The following is a 19,489-nucleotide window of genomic DNA, read 5'->3' on the forward strand; positions in this document are numbered from 1 at the left end:
TCCCTGCTGGTGAGACCTCAGTGGGGAAACCAGAGCGCTTCCTGTATCCACCTCCTTTTCAAGGTGCTGGGCTCAGTGCTTGCTGCTTGCCTGGCCTGCACTCCTGGGAAGCAGGCACAGGAGCAGGACCCTGGGATGGAGGCTCTGCGAGCGATCTGGCTTCGCCTGATGACAGTGGTTTAGAAATGGGTTTGATTTCCTATTAACTTGATTTGAAACCCTGTATTGCCCTCACCACCTTGTTTTAACTGATTTTCCCTTATTCTGCTTAGCTTGATAGTACCAAGTTCGAAAGTATAGGCAACAACAGTGAAGACAATAAGATTCATTATGACGCCCATTCTGGTTGACTATTATCTTCTTTTAAAGTCCTGTAATGTCTCCAGTGTTTTGGTTTTATTCTTTACTGTTTTGTTCAATTTTATTATAACTGATGATATAGGCAATTCTTCCTAAGATAGCAAGAGGCAGTATGGTAACCATTGTTGATTACCTTGTATTTTGTTTTTACGTTATATATTATGTCCATCCTTTTGATTTGACTGACTCTGTTCTGATATGTTGCATTTGGCTTTACTCTCTTTAAAAAAAGTAATAAGAACTGTGGGAGTAATAAAACCCAAAATGTGTAATTGTCATTGTACAAAAGAGAGGAAAAGAAAGTGTTGTAAAGGACATAACTGCATGTATGTTTAAGTGTATAAGATAGATAACCATACTACTGAGTTTTGTTGGATCATTGAACAGAACTGTTTGCAGTCTCACTGTTTTTTTTTTTTTTTCTGTCTTTTTCCTTTTTATCGGTACCAGGGATTGAACTCACGACTGCCTGCTTGCAAGCAGGCACTTACGCCGCTGAGCTAAATCTCCAGCCCCCAGTCTCACTGTTTGAATGTCCACTTTGTATGTTTTAATTTTGTGACTTGAACAACTATTTCTAAGATGAGAATATGTAATCTATTAACTAGTGATTTCCTACTGTTTATTTTTTCTGAAATTCTGTATAACTTGTACTTTTTTTCTGTTTTTTTTTTTTTCTTTTTCTCCTTAAATAAAAAAAAAAAAAGAAAGAAATGGGGAGCGATGGTGTCATGGTTTATGTCTGTGTCCCCCAGGCCTCATGAGTTTGCATTGTGTATTTGTGATTGGTTCATTGTCTAGTGCTTGGATTGATGGTGTCAGTGCTCCACCCACCTAGGGGTGGAGCCAGGATGTGATGTAATGGCAGGAAGAAGGTGTGTCTTGCTCTTTGCCCGTTCCTGTTTGCTATTTGCAGCTGCCATGAACTGCGGCCCAGCCTGTCTTGGAGCCAACTGAGTGTGGACTGAAACCTCCAAAAACTGTAAGAAATAAACCTTTCCTTTCCCAACTTGGGCTTCAGGTATTTGGTCTCAGCAACGAGCATAAAGTACCTAAGACAGATGGTGAGCTCCAATTTAGACTGCTGTTTTGCGTGGCTGCAGCAGGTATTTAAAGAACTGAGCTGAATCACTTTTCTTACACAAGCTACACATATTCCCGTGCACCACGGCCCCCCTGCACCCCACGGCCTTATACTCAGTGTTTTTCGCTCATTTATCTTCTCTGCCAGGCATAGAAAGCATGTGAGGCTGACATGGCACTGAGTGCTACAAAATAACATTTGTGAGCGACACACCGATGAGTTGGCAGAGGAGAGGAGCCAGTGCTTCCATTCAGAAAAAGTACCCACGGGAGGGACTCACCATCCACTGACCTGGGGAGAAAACAAGGTCATTCTTACTTTTTTCACAAAACGGGGGGTCGCTGCTCCAACTGAGGTCCCACTGGCAGGTGAGGGTGTCACTCCCCACAATGTCATAGCCGGGGTCGCACTGGTATGTGATTCTGGCTCCCCTCACCAGTTCCGTGTGAGATGTAGTTTTCCAGCCGTTCTGGATCTCAGGCAAGTCTGAGCAGGAGTCGTTCCTTGACACCTCTTTAAAAGAGAAACATGCTCCTTAGAGGAGGAGCTGGCCTTTCTGGTTGGGTTCCCCTTTGTGAATGTTAAAGAGAAAGAACACATAGAAGAAAAAATCCTCTGGAAACAAGTAACATACTTCCAAATTCCTTTAGAGCTTTTTGATAGCAAGATGTTCGTTCCCTTTCCCCTGTGAGATAATACACATGCATGGAATACGGGATGCAATCTGTTTACATGGTAGTAGAGAACTTCTACACTCAGCCTTGGCCTGGAATACGTGTGAATCCACACTCTTGGTGAATCAGGAACACTTACACTTGCAATGTGTATTAAGATAAATGCTTATCTATGAAAATAAATGTATTGGTAGATTCTTCAAATCAAATGGGCTTCTGAACTCACCAAACGTTCTCTTGTTTTGATAAACCGAGCCCTGCCAGCCGCTGGATCTGGAGATCACACTTCTCTCTAGGTCTCTGGTTCTTCACAATCAGGAGGGATTAATTATGACGGTGCCTGCCTGCATTGGGTAGGCAGCTCCTGAGGTCTCCCCTGACCACTCCCACGCCCTAGAATGCACACCCTTGTGTGGCCCGCAGTGATGCCGTGTAGGCCACTGCAAAGATAACTGCATGTAACTTCTGAGGTGGTTCCCTGGCTCTTTTGGGCCACTGGCTCTGGCAGAAGCAGCTGCCGTGTGAGGATGCTCAAGAAGCCCTCTGAAGGGATCAATATGCGGAGAAACTGAGGTCTCTCATTAACAAGTGGCACTGGCCTTGTCAGCTGCCTGTGTGAGTCTTGTGGAAATGGGCCCTCCATCCTCAGCCAAGCACTCAGAACCACAGCCCTCACTGCCACCTCTGCTGCACCCTCATGGGAGACCACAAGGCAGACCTGCCCAGCTCAGGTGGCGCCTGCATCCCTCTCCCGTAGAGTCTGTGAGACAGCACATGTGAGTGGCTGGTTTGAGATGCAGTCTATTTACATGGTGGTGTATAACTACTACATGCAGCCGCATCCTGGGATACGTGTGAATCCGAATCTGTGCGTTTGGTGAATCAGAAACACTTACACTTGCAATGTATATTAAGATAAATGCTTATCTAGTAAAAAGAAAGCAATTATTGGTAGATTCTTCAAATCAAATTGCATACAATCTGTGAACGTTAACAGAAAATGCTCCCCAAGCACATCATCATTTCTATTGTCCTCCTACAAAGCCTTGTCACTAAGCCAGCAACCCAAAGCCTGCTATTACTCTTCTTGCGTCCAAGTGCCCACTGCACAGATTTGGAGAAGGGAGCTAATTATGTCATGTAATTAATTTGCAGCTCTTATGTGCTTCTGGGGAAAGCACATGCCGCCACTGTCTGAGGGAAAGTCGTTTGGAGAAACAAGCAATGGCTTTTCCTGGGATTTCATCACAGTTTTATTTGGAGAACGGAGATCTCGTGGGTGTCTGCCAGGAGGGGCAGACAGGGAAATGGTTTCTGGAATTGCTTGGTGGGGACAAGGCTTCTATTTTTAGACCTTTGAAAAATTAGTTAAGTCCCAGATTTGGGACACAGCTGCAAATGCTGGAGCTATGGAAGAAAGGGAGAAACAGGGTCACATACAAGAAACAAGACTTTCTGGACTAGATGCTGCAAAACTGAGGGAGGCCTGCCTGCCTGACTTCTCCCGGGCCGCCGTGCCATGGGCCTCCTGCTTGCTGGCTGGTGTGGACTCGGTGTTACAAGGCCTGGTCTTGAAGGTAGCCCACTTTTTACTTCACGGATGGTCTTGCTGAAGACACACAATCTGCCCATTCTTCGGCCCCCAGACCGCACCCTTGGACCTGACGTGACTTCCAGCAGCTTAAGAGGGGGTTAGGGAAGCATCTGTCCCTACAGGGCCCCATTAACTGTGCTAACTGGCCCAGGACTTGGGAGATTTCTCTTCTAGCCCACTTGCCTTAGGAGGCTGTGTGGCTGCAGACGCAACCATGAACTGCTCAAAGCTTCAGCATCCTTGGGTACACAGAAGGGTCAAGTCTCATGACCTTGTCCATCCCAAAGGGCACTGCGAGACTCGACTGGTGAGCAGGGCAGAACCGTGTAGGGCACACGCTAAGATGAGTGACACGGATCTGTCTACTCATTGGACTAAGACTTTGTGAGTACCATGTGGTCACTAAGGGTCTGAAGTCAGGATTTGAGGCTCATCACCAAGCTTAGCAGGAAGGCCCAATTTCTGGGAAACAGAAAGGCCCTCAGTCACTGAATATACACCGCCATGCCCTAGCTTCTCTGGTGGAGAAGACATCACCAGAATCTAACAGGCATCATCTTTATGAGTGAGAGCACCTTTTAGGTCTACCTGAGACCTCCTAGTCTTTAGTATAGCACCCTAGGGAGCCGCTGCTATCCACTTGGAGTCAACTTACAAAACGGAACACATTTATTATCCTATGATTAGAAGAAAATACTCACTCGATAGGACCAAGGTTTCTTTGAAAAGCACTCATGCATCTCTGCCCTTCTAGTCCCTTTTCTATTCCCACACATGCAGGCACAGACACTGGCCCAGGCACGAGGCAGAGCGAGGAGGGCAGATCTCTGTGTCTCGGTACCAAGGGTAGCCCGGGGTCAGAATCACACAGGCTCAGGGCTCGACGTGCGCCTCTACAGGATGTTGCCAGGGGGTGGTCAGACTCCCTGGGCCACCTTGAGCTGGCTGGAGACTCAGGCTTTTGCCATGCAAATGAACACAGTTCTGCAGGACTGACTTGGGCACCAGAGATGCATGAGCTAGAGTATGACCTCATCTTTCAGCGGAGGGAGGGAAAGTCTGGGAGGAACGATCAGAGCCACACCACGGGGCACAGTAAACTGAGCCCGCCACTAACGGCAGTATATCGGGAGGGGCCCTTGCCCAGCAGCCCGTGCCAGCCATCCCCTGATAAGCCAGGCCAGGACTCATAGAGCAGCTACACTCACACTCTGCAAATATTTAGCAGCACAATCAAAGGTAAAGAGGCCCCTGAGAAACATAACAAAGAGGATCAATACTTGGGTTAGCCTCGTTAAAAGGCAGACATGTAGCTGGCAAGGATGAAAAATGCTCACCAGTGGGGAGCGGAGAAAGCAAGGGCCTTATTTTAGCACGCAGAGGCTCCCTAGGCCAACCACTGGCCAGGGGAGGGTGTGCAAGTAAAGGCACTGGGGCCAGTCTGGGGGAGATGGCAGTGGACAGTGCTCTAAGCCAAGGGGAAGAAAGAATCGAAGCGTGGGTGCTTGTGCCAGGCACAGGGTCTTTGGTGATGGGGTCCTTGCTCCACCCTGGGAACTGAGGCACCAGTCCAGGTCCTGGAGAACAAGCACATGCCCTAACTGATGACCGAGTCCCACCTAGGTGGACTCGGGGGTGGAACTGCCCGTCATTCTGGACATCAAAAGAAGTCAGGTCTTTGTCACCCCTTGTGTCTCCTGGATTCTCTGCTGCTGCCATCAGAAGATGAGGGTTGGAGCAATTACTGGAGCTGGGATCAAGGAAGGCTGGGCGTGGACCTTGCTCTGGCCCCTTAGGGCCAGGGCTGCTTCTGCGGAGATGCTGTAGGGTTGGACCTGATTTCCTGTTAGGTAGGCATCCAAGTCTCTTCCAGGCTGGGCTCCACAGAATGTCATGGTGTCCTAGATTCCTGATTGCTGGGGACCTGGTGGCAGCCTGGACTAGGGCAGAGACCATGGACAGGTTCAGGGCAGTACTTGGAGCTGAAGCACTGTGGAAGTGGGTTCAACAGGGTGGACAGACATGGGGCAAGGAAAGAGGAGGCAGCCGAGCAGCCAGGAGAGCTGTGGTCCCATTGTGGGGAAAGGGCGTGCTCCTGGCAATGTCTGGGCAGTAGGGAGAGGAGTCGTTTGCTTGACTATGTTGAAATGATAAGCTCATGAGGCGTGCGGGAGAGCAGTGAGTGGGGAACTGGTTGAATGAATCAGGGGTCCGTGATCAAGGATGGAAGTAGGAATCTGAGGCCAGTGGGATGGTGGGTATTGTCGAAATCATGGGCCTGGGTGAGGGCATGGAGGTTGTGGATGCCAGGAGAGAAGAGGACAGGTCCGGGATGGAGCTCGGGTGAGTGGGGAGGGGAGGTGGGGCACCGATGGCTGAGGGAGAGTCACAGGAGAGGAGGGCTGAGCAGGTGAGTCGGGGTTGGGGTCCTCAGGGACCAGGTTGAACTTGGCCTGAGTGATTTGAGAAACCATTGCCTGTTTGCTTGGCTTGAAGATGAGCAGGTGAGAAACAGTTTGGAAAGCACACTGTGGGTCCAGGAAGACCTCTCCCCTTCCTGATGTACATGATGCAGGAAAGAAAGAGCAGGTCCCTTGCAGGGGGAGAGGAGTCTTCCCAAGGAGCTGAGCCTTGATGGATTGGTCCAGCTTTGAGAAGCTGCGGCTGTGTGGGGGAGCATGCTGACGCTGCAAAATCTCAGCTGACTACGCATGAAACACTGCGGGTCTTCACATTAGGCGGCAGCCTAATGATCCACTAAATCCTGGTGTCCGTCTCAAGGAAGAGGCATCACCCTTTTACAAATGGCGAAGGTCACATCTCCATTGAAGATAGTGCTAGGACTCAAGCCTTGTCCTCCTGCCTAGACAGCCTGGTCTCTTAAAAACTGTGTCTCTTAACTGTGCTAATGCATTAATAGACCTGTGTGACACAAAACCTTCAACCCACAGAGCCAGAGGAAGTCACTGAATGCCATCCCTTAGTGCAAAGAACACACCCGGCCGGATGAGACGCTCACCTATGTAGTTCATGATGAACCCTTGGCCCTTCCCGAAGATGAGGCCAGCAGGGTCGGAGTGGAACTGGATGGTCAGGTCTGGCGTGGAAGAGTACAGCTTCTGCGGGCCGCTGCTCCCCAGGTACTGGCCCAGGATGTGGGGCACAACCTCATCGCCATCGTAGATAGTTAGGATGTCGCTGTTGCTCAGGTTCAGGCTGGGGGGACAGAGAGACAAGGATGCAGTCATGCAGCGGGCAGACCTCTGAGTGACTGTCAGGAAACATGGGAATCTGGGCTATGAGCCAAGGGAGGTAGACACAGCTGAGGGCATGACCAGGGCATGGTGCCACTTCCTCCAACACAGAGCCCGGGTCCTAGTGGACTGGAGTCTGAGGCTGTGTCAGGAGATGCCTACCTGAGCCTAATGAGGTCCCCCATGTGTGAGACATGGGGCACCATGCTGGGGTGTGGCATGGACCTTTCTGCTCTGGTGCAGAAGAGGCGGAGAGCTTGTTAATTGTGGTTTTCCCTTTCATGCAAGGAGAAGGAAGCTTTCCATTTTTCCTGCAAGAGTTACCTGTCATGTCTGAGGTGTGCGTTCAAGGGCGGGGTGGGCACTGACCCTGAAATGTGCTGCTGTCACTCTTTGTAGCCTGTGGGGCCAGTGCAAGAGTCCCTGGACCCTAAATATGTGGGCCGCAGTGTGCAGGTAACACTCCTGCCCCAGGCCACAGGAGAGTGGACAAATCCGTCTTTGATGGAGAGGATGCGGCAGGTCAGCTGTGGTTGTACCAGTCGCAGACACAAACTGACTCCTTCTCCTCCCCTTTCCTTTCCTCTCTCTCTCTCTCTTTTGGTCTCTTGCCTCTTCCCCTTTAACCTCCTCCCCTAACGTTGTCTGAGCTCTTACTACATGTCAGGCACGCTGCTGCCCAAGCAGGCGTCACAGAGAAGTGCCAGATTGTAACTCGTAAGCCAGGTGTTTGTGCAGGGGTTCTGATCCATGTGAATTCAGAAAGTAGAGCATCTAATTTGGAACAAGGACATCGTGGAGGTCTCCGGAGGAGGTGGTGCTTGCTGCAAAGCCTCAGGAAATAACAAAGGACCTTGAAGCCGACCAATAGCAGGCGGGGAGAAGGCTGAGCACGAGGCAGAGGGTGGAGGGTTCAGTCCCTGGACATTTCCGAGGTCTAGGTACTGGGATGTGGATGGGTACCCAGCAGGGAGGCCCAGACGTGGGGCCTTGAAGACCCACGCTTTGGGTCTCTACATCATCTTGCTGCAGTGGGGGACCCCAAAGGGTGTCAGGCAGGAGCAGCCTGTCTGAGCACTTGCCTGCCAGAGGACGGGCAGTGCAGGAAGCAGCCTGAGTGGAGACCCTGGAACTCGACGAGGCAACATCTCTCCCCTGAGATGGAGCGCTCCTCCACGGCAGTGCGGTGGCTGCTGGTGCAGGAACCGCAAACACTCAGGGCTGGGCAGCAGGAGCCCAGGGCCTGGCACAGCTTTGCAGATGCTGTGGCAGGAGTTGTTTCCCACCCTGAGCCCTTCCCCAGCACCTCTCATGGTTCCTCAGGCTTAGGAGCCCCAGTAGTCTCCACCATTTTTCTCTACAGCACCCCAACTAACTTCTCCTAGGCACAGCTAGGCCTCAAGACACTGCACCAGATGGGCTGCTGTCTCCTGCTGGTTTTTAGCTACACTGAAATTCTGAAGTTAATGCCTTCCCCTGCACACAGAGGTGCTCAATAAGTGCTTTGGTCCACACATGCCTGCTAGAGTGTCTATTTGGCAGCAGAGGCAGTGGGTGATGTCCGCTCTCACCCTCCATAGGGCAGGGCCTCTTAGCTCCAGTGACCTGAATGCATCAGTTGCTCCCCAAAGTGCCGGATCAGGCCGCGTGAACAGCAGCCGTTTATCTTAGACTTCACAGCCCATCCACAGCTCTCAGGGCTTCCGGCCGTGGCCCAGCTTTGCTTCTGTCACACATTTCCGCTGCAGCATCTTCCAAGGCTTCAAGTGGCTTTCATTTAAAACCCTCCCCAGGCACTTTGTTCCCCATAAAAGGGAACAGAGCGGGTGCTGGAAGGCGCCTGGGGGAGTCTGGGGATCAGGAGGCCTCGGTGTGATACCCAGCTTCGTTACTTTGATGCAGTGTGCAGTTTTCTGAAGCTCCTTGCTGTGAATTGGTCTTGCGTGGGTGCCGTGGGCTTTGGGAAGGAGACGTGGCTCACAGAAGGCCAGGGATCAAATTCCAGGGTCACGTTGGTCAAGCTGGGTGAATGTTAGCTTGCGTTCTGATTTCATTACTGGCATCAGCAGCACCACCACCACCATTGGCACAGCCGCTGCCCTCCCTGTCACGAGCCTCTTTCGATTTCTGTTTATGTCAGGTGGCATCAGATCACTTATGCCAGCACTTATGAAACGAGAGCAGTTGTGTCCCCCAGAGCACTTGGCAGTGTCCAAGTGTCCCGCTGGAGACACAGCTGTCCTAACTGGACAGGTGCCGAAGGTGAGCCGAGGCCTGCGGTGCTGTGAAACATCCTTTAGTGCACACGGTCCCTTGCGGTGGGGAAAGATCTGGTCCCTGAGCAGTGCTTAGGTTGGGAACCCCTGACTTCCTCAGCTGCGCTTTGTAAACAGCAAGCAGAAAGTGAGTAAATGGAGCTTCCCTGGGCCCTGAAATTCAGTGGGGGTCTCCAAGCCAAGAGCAAGATGACAACTGCTGAGCATTTATACTGCTAAATGGAGACACCCGGCTGCTGACCGAAGTCTCTGGAAGCCAAGCCTGGGCAGAGGTGGGCACCCCTGTGAGCATGGCGCATCCATGAGGCTGTTCCCACAGCCATCTGGCACCAGTGTGGGTGAGATCGGAGGGAGCCACTGTGCAGGGGGCACAGCTGGGCAGGCTCCACTGTGCCCACTAGGCCGTGTCCTGCAGGGGGTCTGACAGTGGGGCAGAACACCTGAGGAGGAGAGGCCACTGAGGGCTCGCCCTCCCGCTCCCGTCCCCCACTGGCTGAGGGTCGCTCCCAATTGCAGAGGACCCCCAGCACCCTGCCTGCCCTGGGAAGCTCCAGAGAAAGCCTGCACACAGAGAGGTGCACAGAGGGGTCGTAATGAGCATGCAGTGACAGGGCCACAGGGCTGGAAAGGCACCAGTGAGCCCTCCCCTGTCTCCTGTTTACAGAATGAGTCAGAGGATCCCTGGTCCTGCGGAGAGGAGGAGCCAAAAGAAAGAAGGGGAGTGGTGGGAGGGAGCTGCCTGTCACCAGGGGTGGGGATAAGCTCACTCTCGGTTTTGGTTGGAGACTGGACAACACATCACGGCCTTCCTAATTCTACTGTTGCCTGACTACAATTCTATCTCCCTTTAACTACCAGTTGGATATTCCCAGGACATAATTCTAGCTCCTTATCTCAACAGACCAACAGAGAAACAGGTTGTGGTATATCCATTCAATGAAATAGTATACAGCTTAGCATTCCTAGAAGCATAAGAAGCGTATTTCCCAGGTCTCACTGTGGCAGGTGGCAGCCAACTGCGAATCCTGATGATAGTGTCCTTGCCCTAAAAAGGGTGACAGGACTTTGGCAGAGCAAGAAAGTAAGGACAGATAAGTCAGGAGGCTGCACCCAATTTAGCACCCAAGAAAAGAGAAAAAGCACCAGCATCTTACATCTTCCAAGTAAGGGTCACCAAACAAGCCGTTCCTTTTTCCCCGGGAGCCACAAGCACCCCCAGGCCTTTCCTCGCTGCAGAATTCCTGCCTGGTGATGCTGCTGAGTGAGGTGAAGTCACTCTTAGAGATGCATCTTTATTAGGCTGAACGGCGCTCACTGTGACCAAGCGGCCTAGCAAAGCACAGCTCTCACCCCGAGAAATGAAAGGATGGGGAGGCATGAGAAGAGGCAGAGGGCAGGGAACTCAGCGACTCTGCTGCTGCCTCCTGGGCCTGCCTTTTCCCTAGACTGGTTCTAATGATACAGCCAGATGCTGGGAACTGAGGCCCCCACCCCACTCAAGACATCCATGGGGACCCCCAGGGTCATTCATATACTGTGGACACCCGGGGCCCCGGCACTGGACCATGTAAGCATCAGAGACATGCAGAGCTCCCTGCAGAGTGGTCAGCACCAGGCAGGGCAAGGCCTCTGCTGAAATCTGGATGGAGATGTTAGTCAGAGGCTGTGAAGGGGGGCTCATAGTCAGGCCGGTGGCCAACTGCCTTCCTGACTTCATTTTTACCTGGTTTCAATCCTTCTCAGCTGTCAGATGAATCATTCCAGAGCATAATTCTGGCCCTTTCATCCAATAGACAAACAAACTGTGGTATATCTAGTCAACAAAATATTATACAGCCATAAAAAGGAATGGGGCACTGATCCTGGTGCACAAATGTTCTCAGCAGCATTGTTATTTATAGGTCAAAAGTGGAAACAACCTAGATATCCATCAACTGATGAGTGAATTTAAAAAGTGTGGTTCATCCAAGCAATGGAATGGTGTTCAGCCCTAACAGGGAATGAAAGCACTGAAAGTCAGTACAACGGAGATGAATCTTGAAAGCACTCTAGGAGAAAGAGAGTGACAAGAAGCCAATCATCCAGGGCTGGGTATTTTAGCTCAGTGGCATAAGCACCTGCCTTGCAAGTGTGTGATTGTGAGTTCAATCCCCAGTACCGATAAAAAAGGAAAAAAAAAAAAAAAAGAAGTCAGTCATCCAGTAATAGGATTTTGCTTAGAAATATCCAGAGCAGGTAAATCCGTACAGGTAGGAAACACCTCCCAGCCCAGCTATGAGCTCCCTAGGGGCCTGCTCCGTCTGTGGGTCCCTCCAGCGTGGGATGCACTCCTTGTGCCCTGTCTGCAGTCCCCTCAGGACTGGGGTGACTCCTGCCATGCTCCACCAGCTGCTGCCCCACCCTTTCCAGGACACAGACCCCACTCCCACCCCGTGCGGCTCAGCCTGCTGGCTCCAGGGGGCTGGGGATGGAGAATCTGCACCAGTCGGGGTCCCGGAGGTCAGGCCGTGCACTGCCCCCCTGAGCATCCTCCATGGAAGCTGGCACCAGCCCAGTGCAGGAGACTGGTCCATCCTTGGCTCCGGCACAGGGGGATGTGGCCTGACTCTGCCGCCTTGAGAGAGGTCCCGTTTCATCAGGTCCCTCACTCTCTGCACTTGCTCCCCAGGGGTTACGCAGAATCCTCCCCTGGCTAGGAGACCCTGGGAAGACCCAGGAGGTAGGTTTCTGTCCCACCTGCCTCGGGGCTCCACTGCCACACCCTCTACTCCTTTTGGATGTGAAGGTCACCAGGCTCAAATCTGACAGCACCTGACCTCCTGTCTCAGGGGCTTGGATACAACAGTTTTACCCTGGATGTGGTGGCACACATCTGTAATCCCAGCACCCTGGGAGGCTGAGGCAGGAGGATGGCAAGTTTGAGCCCAGCCTGGGCAATTTAGCAACTCAATGAGATACTGTTCTTAGATAGACAAATAGCACTGAAGCTGTAGCTCAATTCGGAGGCCCTGGTTTCCTAATACCAAACCAAACCACAACAGCAAGGAGCAGTCCCAATGGACATCTGAGAAGAGATGTCACAGAACCCTCATTTACCTTGGGAATAACAACAGAGCAGCCTAGCATACCTTAAGCATTCAAACAGCCTCAGAAATAACTTTTGTGATCGTCTGCACTTTACAGATGAGGAAACCAAGCTTCCACCAGGAGGGCTCACTTACCCAGGGTCACGTGACCTCAGACAAAAACCTAGGTCTGTTGGAGCCAAAGCCTGAGCCCGAACCACTGCTTTAGGCACCTACCCAGGTGTCCCAGAGCGCCCTGCGTCAAGTCCTGGATCAGAAAAAGTGAATAAAGAATCACAAATAAAACCTCTGGGGCGAGATGTTCTTGCCTCTCCCATCCTGATGTCCCGTGAGCTCTTAGGACAGCCCTGGAAGAGACCTGCGTTCTCCAGCCTTTGTTTCCTACCGTGGTAATGCTCCTTTCTGCAGACTCCACGAGTTATTTAGCCTCCTAAACATTTTGCATTGCTTGGTGATAATTAAATTTATTTTGTTTATTGTTATTATTGATCGTGTGTAGCAGAGTATGCAATAAAATCAGTGTTAAATTTGCTGCTTGGTCGGGGTGGGCCCATGCAGGTAAATAAGCGATTTCTCTTGCAGTGTCAGAGTGTCGGGAAGGGAAGGCAGCGCCGTGGCTGCCCACAGGCAGGGGGAAGGGGCTGCCCCCCCAAGGGGGGAAGGGAGGAAACTTAATTTTTCAGTAGGCTTCAGGCTTTTTAGTACCTTTGCATTTTGGTCATGTGAATGCATTAACTTCCAACGCGATACAAACACCCTAAGGGAGCGTCCCTGTTGCCTTTACGGGGATCTACAGCGAGACAAGGAGTGGAAAGAATGCAAATTGCAATCTCACAAGCACCAGCAAATCCCTCTCCTGTGAGGTGATTCTTCTCACTGCCAGCAGAGGGCGGCATCTGCAAGGCGCCTCACAGACCTCCGCCGCAGGTACCGGCGTCTGACGGCAACCAATCAGGAGCCTGGACGGCGGGCGGCCGGTAGGTGAGGAGGCAGGTGAGCTCATATTCCAGGAGGGCGCAGAAAAGAGGCGATCAACAAACACCCTGCTTTCCCCTTTCCTCCCAAACAGAGGGAGGAAAGGCTTGCCTTTAAAAGGTTTCCCAAATGGTATTCGCACTATGATCTTAGGTAGACAAACATTTAAAAACACCTAGAGTTGACACATTTATTTAAATGTAAATTAGCATAATTACAAAGATACGATCTGTGCCTCAATCTTCTAAATCATGGACATTATTTAGCTAAGAGCAAGCCAAATGGAGAAGGCAGCCAATTAGGGGGGGCCGTGGAAACAGCAACACTTTGCCCACACAAGAAAGTGCGGTTTCTCAGCCCGCGCCGGGAGGCCTACGTGGGGTCTGTTCCTTCTCACCTCACACACCTGCCAGCGGCCCTCTGCGCCCGGCTCCAACTCCAGGCCCTTGTGCATGGTCAGGGCTTGCTCCTCCCCTGGGAGAACCCCTTCTGGCCTGCTGCTCCCCAATTTCTTCCTGGTTCTTCAAGGCATCCCCAACTCCACCCAGCACCTGCGTGAATGTTGCATTGGCCGGATGTCCCCAGGTGTCCCCTGGGCCAGGGGCTCTGTCAGCACTCGTGGGCCAGCGACGGGGCAGCTTTGAGAGACCCAGAGCCAAGCTGCACCCCAACCTCAGTATTTGTAGCAAAGTGCCAACACTGCAAAGAACGTGAACGTTCTTTCATCTTTAAGAGAAAAAGCACAATAACACATGCGCTATAGGTTCACCACCACTGTTCTGGGCTCACCCTAAGCACCATGGGATGAACATCACTAATAGGAGATTCCTAATCCAGACCGTTCCAGAATCTAAAACTTATATCTGATTCTCAAGCACTGAGTCTCCATTAAAAAGCATGAGCACTGAGATATCATGTAACTTCTTCAGGTTATGCATCCAAAATGTGTTAGAAACAAATCAATTTCCATCCAGGCTTGGGGCCTTCCCCAAGGTATCCCCTTATGTGTATACAAATACGTGCAAATCCAAAATCCACACACTTTTGATTCTAAGTATTTCAATCCTAGTCTAAGCATTTCAACCCTATTCTCACCCATTCCACAGATAGGTAAACCAAGGCACCAGGAGTTATAATGGAGAGCTAGAATCCAAACAGCCATTGTTGGAGGCCAAACAGGAGTGATGGGGCACCAGCCTCCACCTGCCTGTGATGGATGTTGGAGGCACACACTCTGTGCGGAGAGCTTGGTGAGGTGAATCAAAGTCATTTAAGAGAATGGATAATGGTGAATTTATCCCCATTTTCCAGATGAGGAAACTGAGGCTAAGAAGATTTAAATGACTTTTCTAAGAAAAGTTTCTTGTACTTATAGCAGGATTTCCCTGGGCCAGCAGATATGGGGACCAAATAGCGATACGATTTAAATTAGGAAAAAGGGAATCAAAATCCATCAATGTAGATGAAATAAAACTTTTCATGATGCATATTTTTTTCTCCAAAGGCCGTGTTTATAATTCCTCTGTATCTATTTTCCCATCCAATCCCCTCAACCACATGATGAGGTGACAGAGAAAACATCACCAGTTGCTGAACCAACTTGCACCCTCAAGGCCCAAGTCCCAAGGTCCCTTGGCTCCTTCAAGACATCACATGGCTTGCACCAGGTGCCCCTCAGCACTACAGGATCACTGAGGGGCCTTTGGGCCCCTGCTAATTTAGTTTTGACTGAATTTGATGGAATGGCAGGCCAGACAAGAAGCCAGGTCAGCCTCGGGGAGACACAGGGAGCCAGTGTCTTTGGCTCCCTAAAAGGACTTAAAGCACAGGAAGGAATGATTTCCTCCTCTGTGCTGTCCTTTCTCCTTCCCTCCTCCCTGCCTCCCTTTCTTGCTCCTTCCCCCCTCCTTTTCCCCTCCCCAATGTGCTCACCAGTGCTGTCTGCAGGAGGCTCAGACCTGGTCCTTACCCTGTGGCTCCTCCTCACAGCAGAGACCCACGACATTTGCACGGAGCTGCATCCTCAAACTGATTTCAGATTTTGAAACAGGATCTTACTAAGTCGCTCAGACTTGTCTTGAACTTGTGATAGTTCTGCCTCAGCTTCTCAGAGTGCTGGGACAACAGGTGTGCACCGCTGTGCCTGCCTTCAAGGAAAACACCTTTCTAATGCACTGTGTGGCCCGCTGCTGGCCGAGGAGGGCAGGGTGGGGTGGGGTGATGGTGGCCTCAGTGAGAGGAGCTTTGTGCCAAGTCTGGACCACAGTTTCCCCACATGAAAACCTCAGAAGTCACAAACTATAAACATTTAACAATGTCTGGGTCAAAAACCTCCACACTTTCCCTCATCCCTCTCCAGTTCTCTAGCAGGAAAGAGGCTGCCTGGGGAACTCAGGGTTAGACACAGAAGAGCCCTGCCTCACTCATCTAAACTCAAAGGTGGCCAAAGATGGAGACTGCAAGTCCAGATGTTCCCCACGTGGCAATGCCCACACACGTGTCCCTGTGCCAAATGTGAGCTCCCCTGGGACTTCCTGGAGAACATGGCAGATAGATAGCAGCAGCTACGGAGGCTCTCTGAGATGGCCAGCTTAGAATCCAGGAATGATGTGGTGTGAGGAGTCCTAAGCAAGGGGAGATGTACCCTGCCCACCCAGAAACAAACTAAGCTGAGAGAAACCAACTGGAAATGCAATCCCGGTGCTATAATTGGAACAGATAAAATCTCCGTGCCAAAGCTGGAACCTGCGCCTCTGGAAACCGTGATTTGAATTTCCTGCTGCCGCTGCTGTGTCTGAATTGGCACAGGAGGGACAGAGATTCTAAAGCTCTGAGAGCAGTAATCGGTGAACGGAGTTGAGAGCGGGACTGGCGGGGAGCCCTGCATCGACCTGCGGTGAGTGAGAGGAATGGGGACCCTTCCATAGACTAGGAGGCTCCAACAGAGGACATTCTGGGACCAGGCAGACTAGCCGGAACAGGAGCTGCAGTGACTTTAGTCGCATATTCCCCTCTCAAGCGGGATTGGTGGGGAACGCTTGGCCTGGGTGACGCCGCGGACTAAGACCCAGTAGGCTAGCCCAAACCAGGTCCCAGCACCTGGTGGTGCACCCTAGCAGTGAAGCCTTCAGTAGGTTGACCTGGAGGGGCAGGCCCAGCAGAGGCTGCCCAGGCCTGTGTCTCCCTAGTACACTGTAGTGGGTGGGAACACCTAGCCCGCAGATTCAAACAAACTGTAACTGAAAAAGAGAAAAAAATTGGGCCTCCTATATACACCTGTATGGAAGGAACAAAAAGTATGGGAAGAGGGAGCAACAAGAAAGGGTCCTCAGTCCCCAATCCTGAGAACACTGATCCAGGAAAGGGAAACACAGAGGAAAACAGAAAACATGCAATATCAGACACAGCACCAATAGACATAAAGAGTTATCTCCGGGACCTCATAGATGAGTTCTAAAGTGAAGTATTTAATGAAATAAAGCAAGATATAAGTAGAATAGTTAGAGAAATGCTAAGCACCGCCCAAGAAAAAAACAGATGGTGGAATGGAAGAACAGAAAAAAAGGGGAGAATTGTTTGATGGAGAAAATAGAGAAAGCATAGAATTCGTGAAGCAGGTTCAAAGAGATTTTCAGGAAACTAAAAACTCTATCGAAAGCTGGCATAACAGCTTGAAAGAAACTAAGGATAGATTATCTGAACTGGAGGACAAATTTGTAATGTGGGAGCATGAAATGAAAAACTTCTTAAAAATAACAAAACAAACAGCAATAATACAAAGGCTAGAAGATGATAAGAGGATCTATAACTTAAGAATTAAGAACATAAAAGAAGAAGTAGGGACTCAAACAAATGAACTACAAAAGCTATTCACAGAAATAATCCAGGAGAATTTCCCTAATTTAGCAAAAGGTAAAGATACTCAGATGTATGAGGCATAGAGGACCCCAGCCACCTACAACCCGAACAGAGCTACACCCAGGCATATAATAATCAAAATTCCAGAAATCCAATATAAGAACAGAATATTAAAAGCCCTCAGAGACAAGAAACAGATCACTTACAAGGGAACACCCATCAGAATTACAGCAGACTTCTCGGCACAAACCATCAAATCATGAAGAGCGTGGGGGGAAATAATTCAAGCTTTGAAAGATAATAACCTCCAGCCAAGATTGATATATCCTGCACAACTGTCCCTAGAAATTGATGGAAAAACAAGTTGCTTCCAGGATAAAGAGGAACTAGGGGAATTTGCAACCACCAGTTCAACTCTACTGAGATTACTGCAGGATATTCTAAAAATGAAAAACACCAAGATTCCAGAAACAGTGGCAGAGCGGCCACAATGAATGGAGCAGAAAGCGAAATGAGGAGGACAAACTGACAACTAATGACAGAAAAAGAGCTCAACAGAAATGAGGCAGGGAAGGTTGGATGGTAGGAACAGCCATTTTGGAGAAAACAAGACATCATGATAGCTAGTGCTGATTTAGTATCATCTTGTTTTGAAGTCCCATCAAGTTTTTATTCTTCTGTCTCCATCAGTCTTAACATGTTGTATCTTATTGGATTTTATTATATGTGATAATATAAACAAAAACTTTTATAGACAAGGAGATTATACAGAAACCATTGTTCATTTTCTGTTAGTTGGTTCTAAATACCCTGTAATACTGTCATTCTCTTGAATGGTTTTACATTGTCTTGATATGTTTGGTGCTACAGTATACGAAGTTATACTCAAAGATTTCAAGGAAAGAGACACTATGGTAATTAGTTTTATGTCGGAATATCTTGTGGTGAAACACTATTTTGCTTAAATGATTATGTTTTGACCTGCACTGTTTTGTTGTTATGCCCTCTTTTATCTCAATCTCCTTTTTTATTATTAACTTTTTTATCTTTTTAATTAAGGGAAAAATAAATTAAAAATGATTGAAGCCCTGTATTGCTCTCACCATCTTGTTTTGACTGATTTTCCTCTATTCTGTTTTGCTTGATAGTACCAAGTTCGAAAGTATAGGCAACAACTGTGAAGACAATAAGATTCATTATGATGCCCATTCTGGTTGACTATTATCTTCTTTTGAAGTCCTGTAATGCCTCCAATGTTTTGGTTTTATTCTTTACTGTTTTCTTCAATTTTATTATAACTGATGATATAGGCAATTCTTCCTAAGATAGCAAGAGGCAGTATGGTAACCATTGTTGATCACTTTGTATTTTGTTTTTACACTATCTATTATGTCCATCCTTTTGATTTGACTGACTCTGTTCTGTTATGTCACATTTGGTTTTGCTCTCTTCAAAAAAAAGTAATAAGAACTGTGGGAGTAATAAATGTGCAATTGTCATTGTATGAAAGAGAGGAAAAGAAAGTGCTCTAAAGGATATACCTGCATATATATTTAAGTGTATAAGATAGATAACCACATTACTGAATTTTGTTGGATCATTGAACAGAACTGTTTGCAGTCTCACTGTTTGAAAGTCCACTTTATATGCTTTAATTTTGTAACTTGAACAACTATTTCTAAGATGACAATATGTAACCTATTAACTAGTGATTTCCTACTGTTTATTTTTTCTGAAATTCTGTATAACTTGTACCCTCTTTCTGTTTTTTTCTTTTTCTCCCTAAATAAAATTTTAAAAATGTGAGCTCCCCAGTCTGATGGGCTTGGTGGGTGAGAGCCAGGCCCTCTGTGGTCAGGCCTGTAAGTCCGGGTGCCCAGGCTGACCTCGGGAAGAGCGGAACCACAGGCTGATGCAGCCTTGTGAGTGCAGTGTGCAAGGTCAGAAGGGTGGTCTGGTGTGTGTGACCGTAGAGCACTGTGCAGTGAGGGTCTGTGCTCAGCCTGCTGGGAACTGTCCTCAGCCACGGGGCACCTTGCAGGTCGATGAGTCCTGCTGGGGGACACAAGGGCGCCCAGCCCTTGCCCAGCCTTGACCACACAGGACCTCAAGCAGGGCTCCTGCCGCGGCCCGCTGCTCCCTGCCCTCCATCCACTCCCTGCCTTCCTGCCAGGGTCGCTGCACCAGCCCCACCGCAGGTGTGAGCACCCTTGTGCTGCCTCAGACTCTCAGGGAGGCGAGGGGGCTCCACTCTTAGGAAGTGCTAAGGGCACAAAGGGCACTGTTCGAGCTACTTCCCCTCCAAAGGTCAGTTTGCAACAGGGTAAC

At 49.6% G+C, this 19,489-nt stretch overlaps 1 protein-coding gene across 3 annotated transcripts in view; it reads right to left on the reverse strand.

Annotated features, from left to right (window-relative positions):
* Positions 1–19,489, reverse strand: part of Sez6l (seizure related 6 homolog like) — a 175,687-nt gene that overhangs the window by 17,400 nt on the left and 138,798 nt on the right. For all 3 annotated transcript variants that reach the window (XM_063226026.1, XM_063226025.1, XM_063226024.1), the window contains exons 10-11: positions 6,732–6,928; positions 1,763–1,957 (exon numbers count right to left, since the gene is read on the reverse strand). In XM_063226026.1, the coding sequence (XP_063082096.1) occupies positions 1,763–1,957; positions 6,732–6,928 (392 nt within the window). The remainder of the gene's footprint in view (positions 1–1,762; positions 1,958–6,731; positions 6,929–19,489) is intronic.

The sequence above is a fragment of the Cavia porcellus genome, unplaced genomic scaffold, assembly GCF_034190915.1.
Source record: "Cavia porcellus strain 051 isolate PalLab524CR breed Dunkin Hartley unplaced genomic scaffold, mCavPor4.1 scaffold_16, whole genome shotgun sequence".
Taxonomy (NCBI): Eukaryota; Metazoa; Chordata; class Mammalia; order Rodentia; family Caviidae; genus Cavia; species Cavia porcellus.